Genomic DNA, 23,750 nt, shown 5'->3' with positions numbered 1-23,750 from the left:
AACCCTTTCATATCCAAAAGCCTCTGTGCACATGTTGGGTGGGGTGAGGTCTCAGGGAATCAACAGGGCGGAGCAAACAGCTATGGCAGATCCTCAGTCCTACCAAGAGAGGCCCCGTGTCTCACCTGGTAATCGCTGCAAGCACCTCTGAGAGAAAGCCGCTCTCGAGTTCTGACTGATGCCAGACAGTCCAGTTTCTCCCTGAATGAGTCTGGGTCCCCAGAGACTACCGGAACTGAAGATAACTATGTCCTCAGTTGCCAGCCCTTTCCACGTGAGCCTCCGTACCTCTGCACTTTACCTCCGCACCTCCTCTGAGCTTCAGTGTGCTTTTCTCTGTCCTTCTAGTTGTAGAATTTCCACTCAGTCAGCCTTCCTGTGGTTCTGGATGATGTCCGTTTTGTCTTTTAGTTGTATTTTTGAAGTGGTTGTGCCAGGTAGCACTTTCAGGTGTTTACCTATGCCGCCATCTTTGTTTCTCTCCAAGTTTCTATATTCTTGATGTTAAGTGTAAAGTCAGTGAAATGATTTAGTTAAGGAGAAATAGTATTAAGCATTCATTTTATTTTTGTTAAATATTTTTATTGATTTCAGAGAGGAATGGAGAGGGAGATAGAAACACCAATGATGAGAGAGAATCATTGATTAGCTGCCTCCTGCAACTAAACTCTCAAAACTAACTACATATTTAATCATATTTAATTGGCATTTACTAAATATTTTGGTGATTACAGGGTTTTTGATTTTCTTCCATTTTTTAGGATCCTTGGATTAGACACCAAGGATTTTTCGTAGTCATTGCATAACACTATCTATAATGATATATGCAAGGGAAGCCCTCTTCCTAAAACTTAACTAACCTTATTGGCCCTGTGTCTTGCACATAATAGGTGTTTAATGGATTTATGAATGGAATTTATAGTTCACATTAAATAAATTTCTTTTTAAATTTATTTTTGTTGTCCATGGGCTATGCATATATGCATATAAATTCCCAGGTTAATCTTTCCCCACCCACCTTCCCACCCCAGCCTTCCCTCCAAAATTCCAGTCTGTTCCATGCTTCCATATCTCTAGGTCTATTTTACTCATCATTTTATTTTGTTCATTAGATTCCACATATGAGTGAGATCATGTGATACTTATCTTTTCTGACTGGCTTATTTGGCTAGCATAATACTTTCCAGGTCCCTCTGTGCCAGTGAGTCTCAACCTTCCTAATGCCACGACCCTTTAATACAGTTCCTCATGTTGTGGTGACCCCCAACCATAAAATTATTTTCGTTGCTACTTCATAACTGTAATTTTGCTACTGCTATGAATCATAATGTAAATATCTGATATGCAGGATGTATTTTCATTGTTACAAATTGAACATAATTAAAGCATAGTGATTAATCACAAAAACAATATGCAATTATATACGTGTTTTCCGATGGTCTTACGCAACCCCTGTGAAAGGGTCGTTCGACTCCCAAAGGGGTTGCAACCCACAGGTTGAGAACCGCTGCTCTATGCTGTCTCAAATGGTGAGATCCTTCTTTTTTACAGCTACACAATATTCCATGGTGTAAATGTACCACAGCTTTTTAATCCACTCATCTACTGATGGGTACTTGGGCTGTTTCTAGAACTTAGCTATTGTAAATTGCACCCCTGTGAATACAGGGGTGCGTATAGTTTTTCTGATTGGTGTTTCGGATTTCTTAGGCTATATCCTTTAAATATAATTCTCAACCAAGAAAAGGCGGTCTTATTCTAAGAGGGTTTTAAATTCAGGATAGTTTTGTTTTTCCTTGGCAATAGATTAATGCACGATGCTACCTGACGAGAAATTTAGATTGTTGTGCAACTTATGTGAGCTACAGCAAAGGAGAAATTTCTTTTACCATCTCACATAATAAACCAAATGGCAGATTGCTGAGAGAATAGGAACACTAGATAGATTAAGCCCTACGCCCACCTCAGCAGTCAGATCTTTCAAGCCCTTGTGTATGACACTTTCTATTTAACTCTTAATTGGAAACTTCAAGGCATTGTGGAGTAAATCTGGTAGAAGTATAAAGATTTGTGGCTAAATATGAATATGTTAGTACTTTAGGTAAGAAGTAATTTCTTTTGTTTTAATGTGCTTGAAATTATTGGGGGTTTTTTGTTAGACTATGTAAGAGATTTTCAAACTTCTCAACTTTTATAAGCTCTCAGCTCTGTTAGAGAATTGAATCAGTCTAGTTCAGTAAACATTTGCTGGCTACTAGGTACTGTGTTAGGCCCTGGAGAACCAAAAGGAATAAGACATGATATTTACCCCCAGGAAATATAAACAGATAAATACAATGCAGTGTAGTAAGTGAGATGGCTGAGGAATGCAGAAAGTATTGCAGAAATCTGCCCTGGCCTGAGGTGATCAGGGCTGGCTTCTTGGAGGAAGGGACATTAAAGAAAGAAGAATATAATCAAGTGATGGCTGGAGATGGGCTGTGATGAAAGTCTAAAAACTGTGGTCATATGCCAAGTTAAAATTATAAATAGCAAAGTATAGAAATAGCAACCTGTAGCATAATTAGCACATGTGACCTTAATAGCTCGCTAAATGACCCTGGGTTTAACATTGCCATTTGACTTCCAACTTTGAATGGCTTTATAATCCATAAGGGAGCCCCGCGGCCACCCAGGACTGCAGACCATACGTTGGAAATCACTGACCTAGATAGGTGGTGAAATCTCCCAGAATGATGGATGGCAAACCAGGCTGCGAGCCAGTGACAATGATTTTGAGGTTTTACAAATTTTCAGATGTGAAATTCGTATCATAAGATGATTTATGTGATGTGGTATTGCAGGCCCTAAAATTACCTTCAGGTGGACACATATTCATCAGTCAGTCTTCTGAGGGAGGCAGTTTACTGCAGTGTCCAAGAAGTATACGTGGTTTGTAGTGGTTGAAGTTGGAATTCTATGCAGTGCTCTCAGTAAACTGGAAGAGGCCAAGTATATCCAAAGATCCTTCTGGCAATGTCTTCCACACATCTCCCTCTCCTGAGTTTGTATAAAGATACCTCTTTTCCTTCATCACAGTCACACCTCAATCACAATCACACCTGGCAGCAATCTGCCTTGGTGGAAGTGCTATTTTCTAGGGCAGAGGTTCTCAACCTGTGGGTCGCAACCCCTTTGGCAGTCAAATGACTCTTTCACAGGGGTCGCCTAAGACCATCCTGCATATCAGATATTTACATTACGATTCATAACAGTAGCGACATTACAGTTATGAAGTAGCAACGAAAATAATTTTATGGTTGGGTCACAACATGAGGAACTGTATTTAAAGGGCCAGAGGTGAGAACCACTGTTCTAGGGGAATAGATGGGTGTAAAGGAAGAGGGAGATGAAAGAAAGGCAGAGACGAAAGAAGGGGATCTGTCGGTATCAATCAGGATTTGAGTTTTTCACAGGGCACTGTAACTTGGTGTCCCCGTCTCCTTCACCTGCGTTCAGTAAACAGAGCACCCGCTATTTGCTGTGCCTGCAGTGCCCCTGTCTCCCCACTTCCCCTGGCTAACTTCCACTCATCTCATGAGCCTCAGTTCTATGACCACCGTCTCTGCAAAGGCTCCTGAAGGTAATACTGCCGAGTCTAGTAGAGTCAGTGATATCTTCTCTGATGCCCTGGTGTTTGGTTTATGTTTCTAGCCCAGTACTTATTCTCTATGTGGAAGCGAGGAGATATCTTTGTTTACATGTCTATTTCTCTGTATCAGGGTTTTTGAACTTCAGCACTACTGCCATTTGGGGCTGGACAGTTCTTTGTTCTGGGGCGTCCTGCGCATTGCAGCACGTGTAGTGGCTGCCCTGGTCTCTACCCACTAGATGTCATCAGCACCCTCTCCCAGTTGAGACTAACAGAGATGTCTCCAGACATCGCCAGGTGCCCCTTGGGGCTGGGGGTGAGGGTAAGGGGGGAGGGCGGAGGAGGTAAGGGAACCTCATGCCCGGCTGAGAACTACGGCTGTATACCAGACTAGGGGCTCCTCAAAGGGTCTTTGGTATTCCTCCTTGTATTTCCAGTGCCCAGCACCAAGGGTTCCATGAATCTCTGTGAAAGGCCCAGAGTGTGAGGGTTGATTTGTGTGAGGTGGACATACTCTCCCCTCACCTCATCTCTAGAATCTCTGCAGCACTACTTCTGAGAACCTCTTGAATTAAAATGTCAGGCAGATACAGGAGGACCCTGACTTCCTCTTATATCCTAACTGTTGACCCTAACTATTGATTAATGCTATGTAATATGTGCGACAGACTGACTGACCTCTTAGCTCCATTTGTTTTTAGCTTTAAAGTGGAGGTAATAAGGTTGTAAAATGGGTAGCATGTTTAAAAATATCAATCATGATGAGTAGTCAACACACATTAGTTTACTAGTCTTGATCGGTTGATTGATTGATTGATTCATTCGTTCACTCATCACTCAGCACATACTGAGTGCAGATATAGCTAGGCCCCGAGCTGGAGCGGTTGGAGTTTGCATTCATCACATCCACAGTCAGTGCACCCTGGCACTGGGAGCTCCTGCTCTGCTGTGGGAAACTATGCAGCTCATTGTGGCGAGTTTATACTATGTAAGGCATGAGCTAAGTGGGAGAGAGCCCACAGGAGATGAGCCGACCTGAAGAGTTGTTGGGAAGGCTTTTCTAAAGAGACTAATTTGTGTAGAGGTTTAACATCGGAAAGAACAGTGGGGAAGGATATTCCAACAAAGGGAACTGTGCAGATGTGGAGGGGATGGTGAACGGGCAAAGTGAGAACAGTGCGAAATGGGCTGAGGCCAGCAGTGATGAGAGAGAGGGGGTTAAAAACAGGTTAGAACCGACTGAGTGTAAGTATTTCTGAAGTTAGCGATCACTCACCATAGCGACCCAAGGTGGAGCGGATCAGTTTTCTCTTCTCCTTCTAGTTTTGCATTATTCTGACCCTTTCGTTACCAGGTAGCTTCAGAGAATCTCCCCTCTGTCCATTATTCATTCATAATGTATCAAGGGAGCAGAGGTTATAATAGGAGCACTTTTTTAAAACAGTTTTTTTTTTTACTTCAGTTGGTTTAAACTATATATTCATATGTGTTTTTAATGCATTAGTTTGAGATAAAATAAGGTAGGTGTTATTAGCTCTGTTTTACCAGAGAAAGGAATCCTGCTTGTGTTCATCTGTTAGCTGTTTATAGCATCTCTCTGGAGTAGATAGTCTCTTTATTTGGAAGAGAGATGAGGTGATGCCAGGAAAGTGAACTGATCCACAGGCAGGTCTGTCTATGGAGGAGTGGGGATGCCCAGGCCTCCAAGGTTCTTGGTCTTGTTAGTTTGATAACTTGGCCCTTTGGGAGGAGATGCAAGGCAATCTCTTTGGTGTTTCAGTGTGAAAGCCTGATATATGAATGTCCTGGTCTTTTAATATATTAATGCCATTTGGATATTATTATCGAGTAAGACATGGCCTGTAGAAATATTTTTGGAAGACATTTTCTTTATCAAAGTTATGATCTAAGCATTGATATTTAATACTTATAATTTACTTTTGAGTAATTCACATTTTACTTATATTATATGAAATAGATTATAGTACAATACCCAATATCAAAACTTAAAATCTTTTTTAATGCTAGTATACTAATAGTATACTAGTTAATGAAAGCACAAAAGGAAGTGAAATAACATTGTAATTAATATCTAATCATAAAATCTTGTCCCATCCAAAACCAAATATTTAAGATAAGTAAATTGTCTAATTTCAGTTTAAATGGATTTTCTAGAAAAGAACTCATGTCATCCTAACCATTCGTATTAAGTAACAGCAATACAGCAGCAGAGGGCACCAAATAGCCATTCTAGGAACATTTTCTCATCTCGTTTTTTTGTTTCCCCTTGCACCTCCCACCTCTTTTTTTCTTCCTCCTTCCCTTTCTTCTTTTTTCCTAGTACTTAATATCATTAACATTAAAACCATATTTTAAAAATAGTGGATGGTGGAATTTTCCCTTAGCTAATTTTTTAGAAAAATTTAAAAGTACATTAAGACATCAATGTGATTTATTTAGTGAACCTTTTGCATTTAACATTAGACATCAGAATTTCAGTTCTTTTAAAGCTCTTTATTCAGTAAAATATCCATGATCAAGAAAATTTCTTTTTTATTTATTTTTCCTACCAAAATATTCTTAGGTAATAAGCCAGTTTTTCTACCATGTTTAGCAAATTAAAAATTATTTAAACCACGCATTATGAGTATACATATATAATTCATAAAATATTATATTAATATTTTAAATACATATATGTTCTTAGATTCTATTTTATTGTTTCATGATTGATATTTATAGAAGTGTGTGTGTGTGTGTGTGTGTGCGCGCGTGCGCGCGCGTGCTAGATATATAACATTTCCTAGTCTTATTCTTAGTATCGTAGATCCCTGGTTCCAAAGCACATTCAGATTAAAAAAAAAAAAAGATCCACTCTTCTGATTTGCACTTTAGAATAAAAATCTGCTTATGTTTAATGCTCACTGGCATGAACCAACTCTGTGTTTAGGTAGAAATCTGAACCATTTGATGTTATTCTTATAGATTGGACTTAGTGCTCTTTCAGGAAAAATAATAAATTATTTTACTAGTTAACTTTAAAAGAGCCTCAAAAAACTATGGTGTTAAAAAACGATTCAGAAATAAGTAAACTTTTAAATGAGGACCATTGATGTGAGGGGTGCAAGAGTAAATTACGGCCAATGTTTTAAATTTCTCTATGTCAGTGGATAAAATGAAATAAACTTAAAATATCATTATAACATTGGTTTTAGGGGACAGAGCTATTGGTGTTTCAGCAGATGCGATTTAACCTAGCATATTACAATTTTATAGTAATGATAAATGTTATAAAAAGGATGCATTAATATTTTCTTCTCTGTTGATTGTAAGTTTTTGTTGTTGTTAATGGGGGCTGCTGCTTATGACATGTATGTCTGTGCTGAAAAACTACCCATGCTTGAGTAAGGAATTAATCTCATGATTGTCATGCTGTCATTTTCCTTAGGTTTTCACTTGAGACAATTTTACCTGCTACTCTTTTTTGTTGTTAATCCTCACCTGAGGATATTTTCCCATTGATTTTTAGAGAGAGTGGAAGGGAGGGGGAGAGACAGAGAGAGAGAGAAACATTGATGTGAAAGAGACACATCAGCTGGTTCCCTCCCGCACACATCCAGGATATGTGCCCTTGACCAGAATCCAACCCAGGACCCTTCGGTCTGTGGGCTGACGCTCTATCCCACTGAGCCAAACCAGCTTGGGCATTACCTGCTACTCTGTGATTGCCACAGGTTCACTTTCAGCGGTGAGCAAGCAGTTCAATAATGTTTTCCTATTGTTGTATTTCAGTTATATTTTAAGTCAGGTTTCTTATGTAGTACTTGAAATGGCCAAATCTGTATTTTCCCCTATACAGGTAATATAAAGTTATAATAGGCTTAGTATTTAAAATGAAAATGTCAAATACATGCCTTACTAGCTTTTAAAGTGAGTGTATATGTGTGTGTGTGTGTGTGTGTGTGTGTGTGTGTGTGTGTGTGTGTGTGTTGGTGGTGAAGTGGCACCAGGTGTTAGACCAGTAGAGTCAGACTGGACCTTGCTTCAGCAACCTTGGTACTCGGGTTCTGGCTAAGAAAGAATTCAGAGTCAAGACTACAAGAGAAAGTTAGTTTAGAAAGTAACAGAGGTAGAAGAAGTGAGCAGGAGAAGAAATGCACCCAGGAAACAAGCTACAGAGGAAATGAAGGGCCCTTAGAGCTTAGGAGAAAGAGGGAGGCAAGGAAAATGTGCCCGGGGGGTGGGGGTGAGAAAAGGGAAAGGTGAGGGCCTGCGAGAGAGAGAGAGAGAGAGAGAGAGAGAGAGAGAGAGAGAGAGAAAGAGAGCCACGCTGGGTCCATGCCCAGAGGTTGCTTATCTGGAGGTCTCAGGAGAGGGTCTCAATAGAATATTCATCAGCTTTCCAGGCCTGTCCTTTCAGGGTCGAGGTCTCTACTGATTGGACAGCACCAGGGCAGAGGGTCTAAGTGTATGCAGCTGTTCCTGAGGTCAGCCAAGGCGTTGCTTGTCTGGTTTTGCTGCTTTTCTGGGCCTGGAGCTGAAACACAACTGAGGCTTAGATGTATTTGATGGGTTGGAATCTCATTGTCCTGGGGCTTAATGCTTAAGGGCTGCTGTTCTCCACCCCCCTGTTTGTCCTCCCGCTAAGAGGGTCTAACCAACTTGACCAGTGGCATGTCGGGGGAGGAAAGGGCTGGGGAGGGTCTGAACCCCATGACTCTCGACATACAGGGGAGGGAGGGTTACCCTGAGGGCGAGGTCCTTGTCTTCCTAGTTTTGCCCATTGCTAGGCACCCAGGGCGTTCTGTCCTGGTGACCTTCTGTACCTGCCCTGGCTCTACTCATGCCTGTCTGACTGTCTACCACATTTGAATTTCGCATTTACCATTGGGTTTACCAATAAATTTGAGACCATTTCATTTATATATACCTTTTGATTTAGCTTTTCTTGTTGGTCTTTTTTTCTAGTAAGTTTTTAAATTATTGCCGTAAGTACAGAGGTTTTATTTTCTTCCACGCATCTTGCACATAATAGGCACTCCACAAATATTTGTCAAGTTGAATTTAATCTTCCTCCATGGTAATGAAAAAGTGAGTTTGTGAGCACACATTTCGGCTGCTCTTAATAAAGGTGGCTGAGCAAGGTACTAACCTTCCCGTGGAAGAATTCCCAGGTCAGAGAGCCTGCATTTGACATTGTTAAGAATATACGGTGATTTGAATGAGTTAGTTTGTTCTAGACATGTATATCTGATGATTAAGCCAATGGTCCCTTGGAGTTTGATAAATGTTTTTATTCAGTTTTCCTTTAGTTAATCTTAGTGTGACATATTAGAATATCAAACATGTGGTGATTAATTCTGCCATCTCCATGCATTTAGCTGAAATCTTACCCTCTCAACTTTGCTGGTTATCTATGTTTTGTAGTAATAAGACTCTATATGTTAAGTCTGTGAAATCCATTGTCAGGCATTACAAGTTATATGCAAGACTTGGTGATATCAGCAATTAGAGTTCATCTACAGGACTTGGGGATGAGTCATTTTCTCTCCTTTCCTGCAGTCTCCCTCCATTCTCTTCTCATTTGCTTTTATTGTTTTGTTTATTCCTTTTGTTACCCTCTTTTTCTGACTGGATTGCTATTAGTGAAGTCTTTGCATTGGTGACTCAATCAGTAGCAGGGTACGAGCGGTCGTGATAAGAGGGGTCACACACAATCACACCCAGATATCATGGTACTAGACAGGAGATAACCTTTCTGTGTCGAAGCGCATGAGCAATCTGTTGGCACACCTTCCAACAGAGGCAGAAATCTGGGCAGATCTGAGGGTGCTGAAAGGGGCACATATGTGGCTGACATCAGAAGAGAGAGCTTGAAAGTCGACCTGGTGTCCTCATGCTTGCCTTCTCTTTCCTTTAAGCCACTCTTGCTGCTTCAGTAATTTAATTACCAAACATGTTTGATTTTATGTTCTTGGGTGGAAATGGCCTCTCTTTCTCTTAAGAAAACTTTGTAGATCTTTACTGGAAAGACAATAACTGCTAAAGTACTCAAGGCTCTATTTTTTTTTATCTAATATTGCTATTACCTATTCCCTCATACCTAGTATCACATCTGTCTACCTAATATTGATATTAGATGATATTTTACCTTTTGCTATGACATAACCAACCCTGATGCCTAGTTTAATGCCTGCACCATAGCAGCAGCTTAGTATGTGGTGGCTATCATTATTAATAACACTTTTCACATCCATAATGTTATATTAGTTATAATATAATTATTATTAATATATAATTTTATGTATCATTCAGTAAAATTAGTGTCAGTAGGTACAAAGCATTAAGTATAATTGTGACATTACATATTCAGTGTTTGAAAAAGCAATTATAAAACACAATGCTGTTAGAAATAAAAGGATATTGTTCAGAAATAAAAGGGTGATGTACAGAAATAAAGGGTAATGTACATATTCTTCATTCTATCCCGTCTTCTACATTTTCAGGACTATTGCATACTTTTATCTTCCCCACCTGGATGGCTTCTGTTTCTTCCCAATTTATATTCATGACTCTCATATAATTTCTTTTCAGCCAACATTGTTGGTGGATAAAGATTTATAAAATTAAATTTGATCATGTCAGTCACCTCATTCAAGTCTTTAGACAGAAGGTTTCAAACTTTACAACATAAAGTTATCTGGGGTAAGCATTAGACAGATTTTGACCCATTCCCAGGGACAGATTCAGGCCAGCCGGCAGGCCCGGGAATCGGTGTTTAAGAAGCACCTCTGGTCCTAGCTGGTTTGGCTCAATGGATAGAGCATTGGCCTGTGAACCAAAGGGTCCTGGGTTCGATTCCGGTCAAGGGTGTGTACCTTGGTTGCAGGCTCCTCCCTGGCCTTGGCCCTGTTTGGGGCTCATGCAGGAGGCAGCCAATCAATGTTGTTTCTCTCACATTGATGTTTCTCTCTGTCTTTCCTCTCTTCCACTCTCCCTAAAAATCAGTGGAAAAATATCCTCAAATGAGGATTAAAAAAAGAAAAGAAAAAAAGAAGCACCTCTGATGATTCTGAGAAGCACCGTGTTAGTGGCCCAAGCCCGCAGGACACAGTCTTGACTCCGTGTGAACGGACCTTCACGCTCTCTAGGAGCACCCGAGCATCCGCTGCATTCTTCATCACGGCTGTGGTTTCATTACCATCCATACTGTGATGCTTCCTGCCTTTATCTTTTTTCACGTCTGGCTAACTTTCTGCCAGGAGTGCCTTTTCATTGCTCAAGTTCCCCTTGTGTGAGGATCTCCCTGGTCACCCAATGGGGAGTTGGCACTTTCCGGTTGTGTCCTCAGCTTGCAGTCCCATTTATTTATACCGCTATTCACACCACATTGTAATAACATCTTCGCGTGTCACTATTTAACTGTCACTTCTGTGTTCCGTGACTAGAAAAACCTTCTTATTTATCTTTGTATCGCCAGTGTCTTGCAGAAACGTAAGTGAATGCGTTATGAGTGAATTCAATACAGGAATGAATTTCAAAGTCTTGACTTTTTTTACTTTGTGTTTTATGTAGTGTAAATTTACCTATCTATTACTTATGTACCTAAGGTTCTTTAGCCGTTGAATGGAAATAGTATTTATTTTCTACCTTCCTTTAAACATCATTCATTGATTTATACAAAGGAAGCAGAATTAGTGACAATTCTGGAAATAATTTTTGGAAGAGCAGCCACTTGAGATCCTTCTTGAAGGATGGGTAGAAGCATGACTTGAGTGGCAGTAGGGAGATTGAGAAGGGAGCTTCATGCTGGCATAAATGCTGCAAAGGTACAAATGTCTGGCTCTTGTAAACGGTGGAATTTGGTTGTAGTAGAAGATGTAAGGGTTGTGGTTAGAGATGAATTTGGAGGAGTAGGCAGCAGTCTATTTTGGAGGATGTCTTGTGCTTTGCAAAGATTTTTTCCTTGGTTTATAAAATGTAATTGAAATCTCTTAAACTAGAAAGAAACACTTCCAGATGGGAGGAGAATTTGAGAAAGAAAAGACAAGTTAAGGGGATTTTGTAGTTTTATGATAGAAGAATTGATTAGCAATTAAAAATAATTTCATAAAGATTTTTATAATGTTCTTTGTTCATTCTGCCAAGTACTCTGATAGGTTGAGATTTATATAAGATGAGTAAGGCATAGTACCCATACAGTACACAAAAATATAAATAACATAAATTAACTAACCATGTAAATATAGCTAAGACATACAAATCCCTGTTGTATAGTAGATATAAAATGTTATGGAGGCTGGATTCATTGTGGACTAACTTTCCTGGGAGGATTAGGGTCTTGATGGAAGAGAAGGGACTGGAGTAGAGCAAAGAAAAATATTTTGGGCAAAGGAATACATAAAAGAGTTACTGGGCCCTGCTGGTGTGGTTCAATTGGTTGAGCATGGTCCCATGCACCAGGAGGTTGCCAGTATGATTCCTCTTCAGGGCACATTCCCAGGTTGCAGGCCTGATCCCCAGTAAGAGGCGTGCAGGAGGCAGCCGATCTACGCTTCTCTCTCCTCGATGTTTCTATCTCTGTCTCTCTCCCTTTCTCACTCTCAAATCAATAAAAACATATTTTTTAAAAAAGAGTTAATGAGAGAGGAACCATGGTTTGGTGCTAGAATCTGTTTGTTAAAGCTGGAAAGTATTTGGACCTTGAATGTTGTCCTGAAGGATTTTGCATTTTATCTTAGAGCTTTCCTTCCTAACTATGAAAATAGTATATGTTGATTATGTGTAATAAATATGAAGAAAATCTTTTATAATTTCAATACAAAATGTAATTAATATTAACATTTTCATCTATTTTCAGTGTTTTTCACCGTGTTCATATATGTACTTACGTATGAAATAAATGAAGTCAGAACCACTGTGTGTGTATGCACACATATCTGTAATTTTTATCTCACTTAAAATTAGAATGTTGCCATTTTGCCATGTAGTTAAATGTGCCCAGAAAGCATGATTTGTAGTGATTGCAATATTTACTCTATTATATGGCTATTCTTAAATTCTTAAATTATTTACCTCTTTTCTTATTGTTAGATTATATAAGTTGTTTTCAGTTTTAAAGTAATGAATATTGTTTCACTGAACATCTTTGTACATAAATCCTGTCTGCATTTCTGATTACTTAGGATGGGGTTCTAGAAATAAATATTCTGTATCAAACAATCTCAAGGGTTCAGAATATATTTTGTCAAATTACTCTGCCAAAAGTTTCATTTTAAAATCATACCTACTGGCTTTGACTTTCATTGTACTCCTGACTCAGTATTTTTTAGTGTATACTGTTTGCTAATTTTGTAAATGATATCTTGTGGTTATTTTAATCGTTATTCCTTGACCACTACATTGAGCAGGTTTTTCCTTACATTTATAGACTTTCTATGTTTCTTTTATTGTGAATTGTCCTTGACTTTTATGGTATTTTTTCCCTTTTATTTTTTCTTTTGATTTTAATTGTTATATAGATTATAATTTTATCAGTCCTATTTCTGTCACATTTTATTCCAATTTCTTACTTGCCTTTCACTGCTTTTATAGTGGTGAATTTTAAATTTACTATGTTTGGAAAGTTTATTCTCACAGATATAGCCACCTATATTTTGATTTAGTTTTTAATACTTTTGTACTTTCTTTTTCTTTCAATAACTCATGATAAAGGCAGTTCTTTGGCAGAAGACTGACATAATTAGATTTGTGCTTCAGAAAGAAGTTTGTGGCTCTGTGGACAACAGGTTGGAATAGGGAGAGACTAGGGTAGGGGTAGTGGAACCTGTTTAGGGGAAAGATGAGTGTCTGAATGTGGTGATAGTGACAGAGGGGATACAATGGAATATGGGCAGGTTTTGTGGGAGTGGAGATCAGGACATATGGAACGTGAGGTACTCTGGGACATCTAAGTCCAAGTGGAAATATAGAATGGAACCTTCTTCAGGAGGCTGCTCTGGCTGCTGATGGATTTAGGGAGCTGCCCACTCGTAGGTGGTGGTTCTAATGTGGGAAGATTCAGTTTCAGGGCAGCTGACTGAGAAGGGTGGTCAGAATTAGAAGTCTCACCAGGAAGGTGTTCTTTGGGAAGCTGGTCTTACCAAAAACAATGTCAGACACTGCAAAGAGCCATATAGAAGAAGGGGCATGGTCAGAGGATAACACTGCTTTATAGAATCTAAGTAGACTTGAACATGTTCTCTGTTGAGGTAAAGGAATCTGTGAACAGGGAGAGATGGACGGTGAAGAAGAACAAAGAGGGATTTGATGGTTCAGCAACTTAAAAGCATGAGAAGCCTGATAAATGCATTATTCTCTCGGCTGGAACCATAGTTCGTTCTCAGAGATAGAATTTACATAGGAGTTATTGCAACAAATTTTAATTTGTTCTATGAGTAAAAAGACTCCTGTCTTCAATAATAAGCTTTAATTTCCTTCTTAAAAATGAATGGACAATTTTGTTATTATTTCAGCATAAAGTTCTGATCGTATAAGTTCATATTCTGTGGCAAAGTTAGTGAGTTACTCTTAATGGTACAGACACTTAAAAAGACAGCTTAAGAAGTGTTTAAATGCCTTTGACTATTTAGTGTTTCAAATATGAATATATGAAATTAAACACTTATAATTATAACCATCTTTTAAAAATATTCATTGCAGGGAAATTTGCCTAAATATTCTCATAACTCCCTGATGGTCCAAGCAATAAAGACAAACCTAACAGACCCGGATATACATGTGCTTTTCTTTGATGTGGAAGCGCTGATTATTCAACTCCTGACTGAAGAAGCCTCTAGGCCGAACACGGCGCTTATTTCCCCTGAGAATCTGCAGAAAGCATCTGGCAGGGCAGACAAAGGGGGCTCTTTCCTAACTGGAAAACGAGCAGCGGTTCTCTTCCAACAAGTGAAAGAAACCATCAAAGAGAACATAAAGGAGCACCTCCTCGACGAGGAAGAGGAGGACGAGGAGACCATGAGGCAGAGAAGGGAGGAGAGTGATCCTGAATATCGGGCCAGCAAATCGAAGCCACTGACCCTGTTAGAATATAATTTGACTATGGACACTGCCAAGTTGTTCATGTCTTGCCTTCATGCCTGGGGCTTGAACGAAGTTCTGGACGAAGTTTGTCTCGATCGCCTTGGAATGCTGAAGCCCCACTGCCCAGTGTCGTTCGGCCTCTTATCGAGAGGAGGTCATATGTCCCTGATGCTTCCTGGTTATAATCGGGCCGCCTGTGCACTGCCCCACAGGAAAGCGGAAGAAGAAAGGAAGCTTCCAGCAACGGAGGGAGTAGGCAAGGGCACGTACGGGGTGTCTCGAGCCGTCACCACACAGCATCTCCTGTCCGTCATCTCTTTGGCAAATACCTTGATGAGTATGACCAATGCAACTTTTATTGGTGATCATATGAAGAAGGCCCCTACCAGGTGTGACCATGATAGTTTTGATTTCATTCTTTTGTTTCAAGAAAAAGAAACCTGTTTTATGTTTGTCACTGTTTATAACCCCCTCCCCCCCCCTTTTTTTTGGTTCTACCCACTGTAGTATTTTTGGGGCATCTCAGTGTTTCTCCCCTTTTATATTATATGTATGGTTTAAAACCGGATAAAATTATATAGTTTCATCTATAGTCAGACATACTGTTTAGCTATTTTTAAAAAATTTGCAGTGAGGGAGTAGGTTACAGTTCAGCTTTAATAAACAAATTATAGAGTAGCATTTCAGCAAATATAATCTTAGAATTATATCCAACTAACGTTTGCACCAACACTTAATTCAAAATGTACATTTAGTTAAATGCTTCTCTACATTGTGACCCCATATGTAAGGAATAATATGTGTTGAGTGATTGTTTTAAGAATATCTGACGACTATAGTCAGAATACTTAACCTGAGTTACTATTTCCTGTTTTCCAGAAGTCATGAAGGCTACTTTTTAAACTGTGGTTTTATTATACTTTAGGGCAAGTTGACAATGTTCAGATTTTTTTTTTTTTAAATCTAACAAACACTTAAGTAGCACTTACCTTGTGTCTGGCTCTGTTGTAAGCACTGTACAGATACTTTCTCAATAAGGCTCTTAACCCTATAAGGTAGGTACTTTTATTATATTTTATTACAGGTAAGAAAACTGAGACACAGAGAGGTTAAGTTACTTATCCAAGGTCACATAGGCAGTACGTGGTGGAGCCAGAATTCAAAATGAGATAGTTTGCCTCTAGTGTCCAAGCTTTTTTAATGCCTTATTACTTTTTTCAGATTTTAAGGCTGAATTCCTTTTTTTTTTTTCAAATATATTTTATTGATTTTTTACAGAGAGGAAGGGAGAGGGACAGAGAGTTAGAAACATCGATGAGAGAGAAACATCGATCAGCTGCCTCCTTCACGTCCCCCACTGGGGATGTGCTCGCAACCAAAGTACATGCCCGTGACTGGAATCGACCCCGGGCCCCTTGAGTCCGCAGGCCGACGCTCTATCCACTGAGCCAAACCGGTTAGGGCAAGGTTGAATTCCTTTAAACTCAATGTATTGTTCCATGAACTCATTTAGACCAATGATATGGGATGGACTGTAATCTCAGCATGCTAATAGTGAACAGTGAAGAACTAATCATGATATTTATGTCACTAACAGTATGTTGAAGTGTTCATAAATATTTCGTAAGCAAGAGTCACTGATAATATCTTGAATTGTTCATATTTTTAAGCTAGAATAAAGCATAAGTTGTAGATGTGAAATTCTTACTTGCTATATGCTAATTATTTAATTTACTATATTAAAATTTGAAATGGGATATATTAATAGGTACAAAACAAGGAAAAATCCCCATCCTCTTGGGACAGTAAATTGAAAATGTCTCTATGTGTTTCTTTTGTAATTAATTTGTAATTAGAAAGTGTAATATTTTAAATTGTTCTGGAAATATAAAAATATGAATACATATATACCAGTACATGTCTTTTCTTCTTTAAAGAAATTTTTTTTCCTTTTTCTTATTTTTTTTTTTTAAAGGCCACCTAGACCAAGCACCCCAGACCTTTCTAAGGCCCGGGGTTCCCCTCCAACTTCCAGAAATATTGTGCAAGGACAAATTAAACAAGGTAAAATGAAATCTTATTAAGTAATTGACATGCATCTTAGCTGTAGAAACTGAGGAGGCACAGCTAATGTATAATCATAACATTTTGTTTGTCTCAGATTGTTAAGAGAGAGAAAAGTTGTTATATTCCAGATGTAAATATAGATAATTAAGATGTCAGTTAAAAATAAATCAGATTTATTTAGAAATTGATAAATGAGCATATTTCACATAATTTTATTGTACTGCCTTTGGCCTTATTTTTATGCATTAAGGGCACCTTAACTTGACACATTGGTGCCTTATTTATGTGCATCTTGACTTTAAAACTTATACCTGTTGTTTAACTACATTTTAAAATGTTAAGTTTATATTTCTATACTCTAGTTATTCTTCTTCCATTTGCCAGTAGTTCATGCATTGCAAACCACAAGTGAAAAATCCTTTCTTTTTATTTAAATCATTAGATTTTAACTTTTATCTGTAGCTTTTTCATTAGGCGATAGAAGAAGAAAGGTTGAGTTTCTCTTTATTATCTTTTATACTCATTTTAAGGCTGACAAGTGAGCTCAGCAGAGAGTTGGAGGTGGGGCAGGGCCACTTCCACTTTGTGAGAGCGTTCCTTCCAGCTAAGAGTTGTGACTCACAAGATGTGGTAGAAGTAAGAGAGGATGATGAAGGCTCTGCTTGTAAATGATGACATTTTAGAGTGTTCTTTTTTCCCTTTTAGATTTAAAATTATACAGTTTCAAACCTCTTTAGGTTTTAAAGAGTCAGTGATTTGCTAGATAAACAGCAGGTCTCTAACTTCATATCTACAATTTTCCCCTTCCCTGGGACAAGGACTTTTCTCTCTCTTAGCTGATTATTTGGCATGTATTTTAATGCCTTAAGTGGGATGCTTGATTTTAGTTTTGGGTACTGTCTGTTGGCTTTGCATTATGGAAGACCAGCTCTCACAGTCTCTACACCACTCCCATCCTTCATTCCAACTCCACATGGTCGGTCACCCCTCTTGTTTATCAGTTTTCGCATTAAGCGTGTATGTTATTTTATGGTTTATATTAGATTATATAAAAGTTAATAGTTTGGGTTATATAACTCTTTATACTTGTATACTGTATATAAAATGTAATATACATCTAGAAAAGTGCACAAAACAGATCTGTAGTTCAGTGACTTGTGCAAGCTAAACACCTTTGTCACCACGGCCTTGGGCAGGAAACAACAGTGCAGTGTTCCCAGAGCCTCCTTCAGATTCCCTCCCAACCAGCCCTTCCCCTGCCAGAGGCAACCATCCCGACTTTCAGGAAATCACTTTCTTTCTTTCCTTTGTAGTTGCACCCCCTAAGTTTAAATTCCTAAACATAGTTTGCCCATGTTTTGAATTTTATATGAATTCAATCAGTCATGGAGGATGTATTCTTTTGTATTTGGCTTCTTTTGTGAGATTTTGTGCTTCTTTTATCAATATTCTTGCATTAGACTGTGGCTTGTTCACTTTCATTGTTCATTTTTATTACTGTATAGTGTCCTGTTGAATGAATAGACCACAGTTTATTCATCCATTCATCCTGTCAATAGACATTTGCATTATTTCCAGTGTTTGGTTTTCATAAATAATTCTGCTATGGACATTCTTGTATTTGAATCTTAGTGTACATTATAAGCATTTCTGTTGTGTGTGTAACTCAAAGTGGAATTTCCGCATATATTTATCTTCAGCTTTAGCAGCTAACGTTAATTTGTTTTTCTAAGTGAGAGATAAATATACATCCGTCAAAATGGCTAAGGGGAAAAAGATGGAAAATGTTGTGCTTTTATGACGTGTTGGATGTGATTGGAGCGGTGCTATATGCCTAAAGCTAGCTGTTTCCCATCGCCAACACAAGCCCTTCCTGAGTACTTTATCTAGTGCTCTGTGAATTAGGGATTTTCCAGTCAGGCTGCTAGGAGCAGGCACTGTCTCTGGCTCTTTGGTAGGTTCTTTCCCAGCCTGGAGTTGTTTCCTAACACACATGTACTCATCAGTACTCTGCTGAGTATCTGAAGAACCTTGATCTTCATAGCTCTCTCGTCTCTGTCCTGTGAATTCTAGCTGCCCAGTTTCCTGAGACTCAGCTGTCTTCCTCACTCAGGGAAACTGCTGGGCTCTTCCTCAGTTCCCCTCCTCCCTTCTTGCATCCTGTCCTAGAAACCCGCCCAAGGCAGTCAGCTGAGGTGTTCATAGGGTCACTTTGTCTTCCTGACTCTCAGTCCCTCTTGATGCCCTGTGGCCTGGAACCATTGCTTTATGTATTTTGCTTTGCTTTTTTATGGTTGCATCCTGGCCCAAAATAGAAGTTCTTCTTTTCACATGTAAAATGTTCTGACTATACTATTACCTTATAAAGTAAAAATTCTTTATTTTGTATAGTTTTCACATTTTTAGAGCATTATTTCAGAGAGAAATGGAAACAGGCCCACACAGGTATGACATAAAGTATAGATATTGTGATTAGAACACAAGCAGCCCCTTTTAGCTCTAGATCTAAATTCATTGACAGCATCTTTCAGATTATACAGTACAAATCAGTGGCAGGGCTCCCCGACATTTAGTTTAAAGCTTCATTTAAAATCTGTTCTTGTTAGAGAGATTACTTGTCATCATCATTATCTTCATTATCATTCTTTACTGTTGATGTTTCTTCTTGGATTACATTTTTGTCCCTCTGTAATTATAGCGGATGCAAGCACAAGATTTCTTAAAACAGAAAAGCTGCTGTGCCAACTGCCAACATGCTTCTCTTCCTAAGGATTAGTGAAACACCAGGCAAAATTGTTTCAGCACAGCCTCACATGGGGATAGACTGGCACAGGTCTATTGTTCAGTTCTAGACATAACTTTTTCAGCTGTATTATTTTTCATTAAATCTTGAGCTTTTTATTTTGGAAGTGGTACTTTTTCTTATTTCTATTGCTGGTTTTTTCTGTATGTGAAAAATGTATTTAAGAGCTGTAGGGTTAAAAGCTCTAGCAGCATTTAATTTCAGTATTCTCAATTAATTATGAAAGTAGTTTCAGTTATGAGATAGACTGATTAAAGTAGTGTAAATAGCTTTTTCTTTATGAGATGCCTATTCAAACAGGACTCCAGAAATATAATACCCAGAATCTGTTTATTTTTATCATTAAAAATAAAGATACTTACATTGAACACTGTTTTATTAAGACACATTATTCTATCAGCTTTGTCAGTAGCATTTCTAGTTTCCTTGAGACTTGTGACTTAGAGAAAACATTCTAGTTTAATCCCTCTATTTGACTCATGTAAGATAATGATTGTTTAGCCCTACACTTTTTTTAAAAAATATATTTTATTGATTTTCCACAGAGAGGAAAGGAGAGAGAAAGAGAGTTAGAAACATCGATGAGAGAGGAACATCGATCAGCCGCCGCCTGCACACTGGGGACGTGCCCGCAACCCAAGTACATGCCCCCAACCGTAATCGAACCTGGGACCCCTCAGTCCTCAGGCCAACGCTCTATCCACTGAGCCAAACCGGTTTCGGCAGCCCTACACTTTTATTTACTTACTAGAGGCCCAGTGCACAGATTTGTGCACCGGTGGGGTCCCTTGACCTGGCGTGTGGGCATTAGGCCAAAACTGGCTCTCTGACATCCCTCGAGGGGTTCTGGATTGTGAGAGGGCGGTTCTCGGGTGACACACCCTGGAATCAGGCTTCCTCCTCTCTGGTTCTGGGTGTGTCACCCGACAACTGCAGCAGCCAAGTCGCTGCAGCTCCTGCATTGAGCGTCTGCTCCCTGGTGGTCATTGTGCATCATAGCTACCAGCCGGTTAGCTGGTCACTTAGATATATATATATATATATATATAATTTCATTATCCTCTCCTTCTGGTGTCCTTTTAGAATTAAGGGTAAAATTAGATAGCATTAATAATCTCTACTGGGATCATAACAATTTCTCACTTCTTTAAAAATGTGAAATTGCAGGAGTGTCCCTGCTGTTGGAAATCACCAGAGGAACTTTCTCAACAATTGTGTTAACATGAAAGCTAAAACCTGAAACTTTACTCCTTGCCACTAAAGTTTACCAACTTTTTGCATGAGGCATTGAATACTTTATAGGCTCTAATAACTGAATTTGTAATTAAGCAGGATTTACAATGGACAATGAAATTATTCAGTGGAATATAGAAATTTTGGGGATTTCTTTACAAGATTATTTTGCAATGTTATTATTAGATCTTATGAAATATACAATTAAGAACAGCCCCATTCCTTTTATAAGCATAGCATCATACACTAATTAAAATTTCATAAGGACCAAAAGCAGTCTATTATACTAAAAAATAACTTTCCAGATGAAACTTTTTTTTTGTGTACAAGATCCGCTTCTTAGGGTTCATGGAGTTGGATTTTTGGTTTCTTACTCCTGTTCATGTACTTCTTTTAGTTCTGTTGTTTCCCTCACACGTGCCTGATTGACATTATGATGCATTGGTGTGGGAATTATGAAAAGTTGTTTTCCTGCAGCTGGCCCATGGTTACAAAAGAACTTCACTGCATGAAAAGCAAACATATCACTCAGCAGACAATGCTTGTGCAGGCGCCCAAACCTATTGCTGTTCAGTGGCAGAAGAAAGGAGAGGGATTAATTTGAAGATGCTTGTGCATGACATATGGTAATTTCTCCATAGGAAGGAAGTGTCAAATGGTGACCTCTAAATCTTAACATTGACCCCCAGTTGTAGAATGTGTGTGCCATACGGTCCTTTTGCCTTTTCATATGATAATTTAAGCTGAACCATTTTCCTGGCAGCATAACTTTTGAAAGAGCATTTTATAAAGACTATAACATTCACAACAATTACTCTTAGAATATAAAGCTTTTGTATAGTAAAAGTAGTTTTTTTGAACTCCAAAGAATGAACCTATGTCAGGATTCTCCTAATAAGAATATATAGTACATATATTCTTTATAAGTTGGCATATTTTAAATGCAGTTTTGATCATACGAGGGTGGGATATTGAAATTATTTCAGTGGCTATTGTTTTGAAAGATTAGAAAATAATTTATACATAGTGTTAGAAAATCACTAGAAAAAATGTAAGACCAATATGAACTTTACATTATGTGATACATTTTCAAAATTGAGTTACACTTTGCTAATTTTTAATGTGTTGACATTTTTTCATTGTTGCCTTATTTTGTTTTAGAACTGTTTCTATATTAGCTGCTACATCATTCAATCTAATATTAATTTACGGTGTTTGTCTCCTTCATATAATCAGTTCCATATTGTGGATTAGAATTTAGGTTTTAAGAGGAATTTGAACTACACTGTGATTGCTATTCAATAAAATATATCATTTCCATGCCGTGATCTTTAATGACCACGCCCGTCTGATTAAAACATCATTTTTTAGTTCTACATTTACTATATTTTGCCAACTTTGTTTTCATTCTTCACTAATACTGAGCTTTTTTTCAGAAACTGCTGTACCTCAATTCTCTCTTTTTTTATTTCTCCTCTTTTCCTCTGCAAGTTCCTGCACCTGTCATTTCCGCTCGGTCTGATGCTGATCCCTCTGGCTCTGACCCCACTTCTACTCCTGCTTTCCATTCCTGTTTCTTAGTAAACGAAGGTATTCTCTCTCAACTTCTACCAACTTTCTTTCAATCTGTGCTTTATTCTAATTTGACATGTTCTTTTTTTAATCTAATTTATACACTTATCTGCTTTGGTAGGTATGAGATGGTAAAGTTTCCATGTTCTAACTTTATTTGCTAATGTCGTTGATAAGGGCCAAGTATAAAAATGTAATGTTATGCCAGGCTAGAATAAACCATGTTTCCTGTATCTAGAATGCTGTTAAAGAGTGGCCCAGATGCTGATTTTCGATGTGAAGTGGGTGTTGAGAGGTGCATGGTTTTCATGATAATGCTTGCCATGGGAACCCTGGTGTTAGAGCTACAGTTTATTTTTACCTGTAGCTTACCTGTGAGAGACACACCTTACTCTCTTTACACACCATGTGCCCTGCTTAGAGGGGGATGTCACAGGTCCCTTAATTTACGTTTTCATTTGAAAAGTCTTCACAATGACGATTAGCAGCAGTGATTATAAACTGATGGGAAGTCACCTGTTTTACTTATAATTTCTCTTTCTGGCCCAGTCAAAAATGGGTCCTTTTAGTTTTTAAGATGTAGTTAAGCTATCATATTATCCCTGTGGAGTTACACTAGTGGGAAGTCTTTTTGAAATGGAACCCCCAAATCTTTATACCCCACTGGGATTTTTTATACTGCCTGGAAGCTTAATGGAACTTGAGAGCTCTTGGCTATCTTCACTCTCTTCATTGTGGGTTCAATCTTCACCAGTTTGGTGAAGATATAAATATCTGATTCACTTTCTAAGAGAAGGGATCAATAAGAACTTTAATATATATCCCTCTGTTGAAAATAATTTATTATCTAAAAGTACATACTTATCACGTTAATTAATGTAATTGTATATTCTCAGTTGAAGAGAAGTTCCCTACTGATAGGATGGATCTTTAGACAGATGGCTTGTCCCTCACTCACACATTCTCTTTTAACAATCCCAATAATTATTTTTAGGTAGGGTTTTTATTATTGTTTAGATTATTTTAAAATGTTGATTGGCTGAAATTCTATGATCACAGATAACTCACCTTGTAATGATGGTAGTAAACAAGTGTTTTTGCACTTATTCTTGATTATTTGTCTTTAAATGCTACACCAGGAGGTAATGGTAGTTACTATGCATTCATAGTAGCTTTATATATAATTTGGAAAGAATGTAGCATTTATTGTATATATATATTTTTCAGTCGCCTTTGAAATAGGGTTGACATGATTACTTGAAAATGTCTAGATACTGGTACTTTAAAGTACTGTGGTGGTTTACGGTGTTTGTCTTCTTCATATAATCAGGTTCCATATTGTGGATTAGAATTTTGGAAAAG

The 23,750-nt window shown here is 38.3% G+C and overlaps 1 protein-coding gene across 6 annotated transcripts in view; it reads left to right on the top strand.

Moving 5' to 3' along the window:
* Positions 1-23,750, top strand: part of WDR7 (WD repeat domain 7) — a 288,252-nt gene that overhangs the window by 69,314 nt on the left and 195,188 nt on the right. For 5 of the 6 annotated variants that reach the window (XM_006764456.2, XM_006764458.2, XM_006764454.2 and 2 more), the window contains 3 exons: positions 14,333-15,102; positions 16,689-16,777; positions 22,308-22,406. In XM_006764456.2, coding sequence (XP_006764519.1) covers positions 14,333-15,102; positions 16,689-16,777; positions 22,308-22,406 — 958 coding nt within the window. The remainder of the gene's footprint in view (positions 1-14,332; positions 15,103-16,688; positions 16,778-22,307; positions 22,407-23,750) is intronic. The other variant, XM_006764460.2, reaches the window with a different exon arrangement.

This window comes from Myotis davidii, unplaced genomic scaffold, assembly GCF_000327345.1.
Source record: "Myotis davidii unplaced genomic scaffold, ASM32734v1 scaffold38, whole genome shotgun sequence".
NCBI classification, from domain to species: domain Eukaryota; kingdom Metazoa; phylum Chordata; class Mammalia; order Chiroptera; family Vespertilionidae; genus Myotis; species Myotis davidii.
The sequence above is the reverse complement of the archived record's forward strand: the minus strand, read 5'-3'. Positions and strand labels throughout refer to the sequence as shown.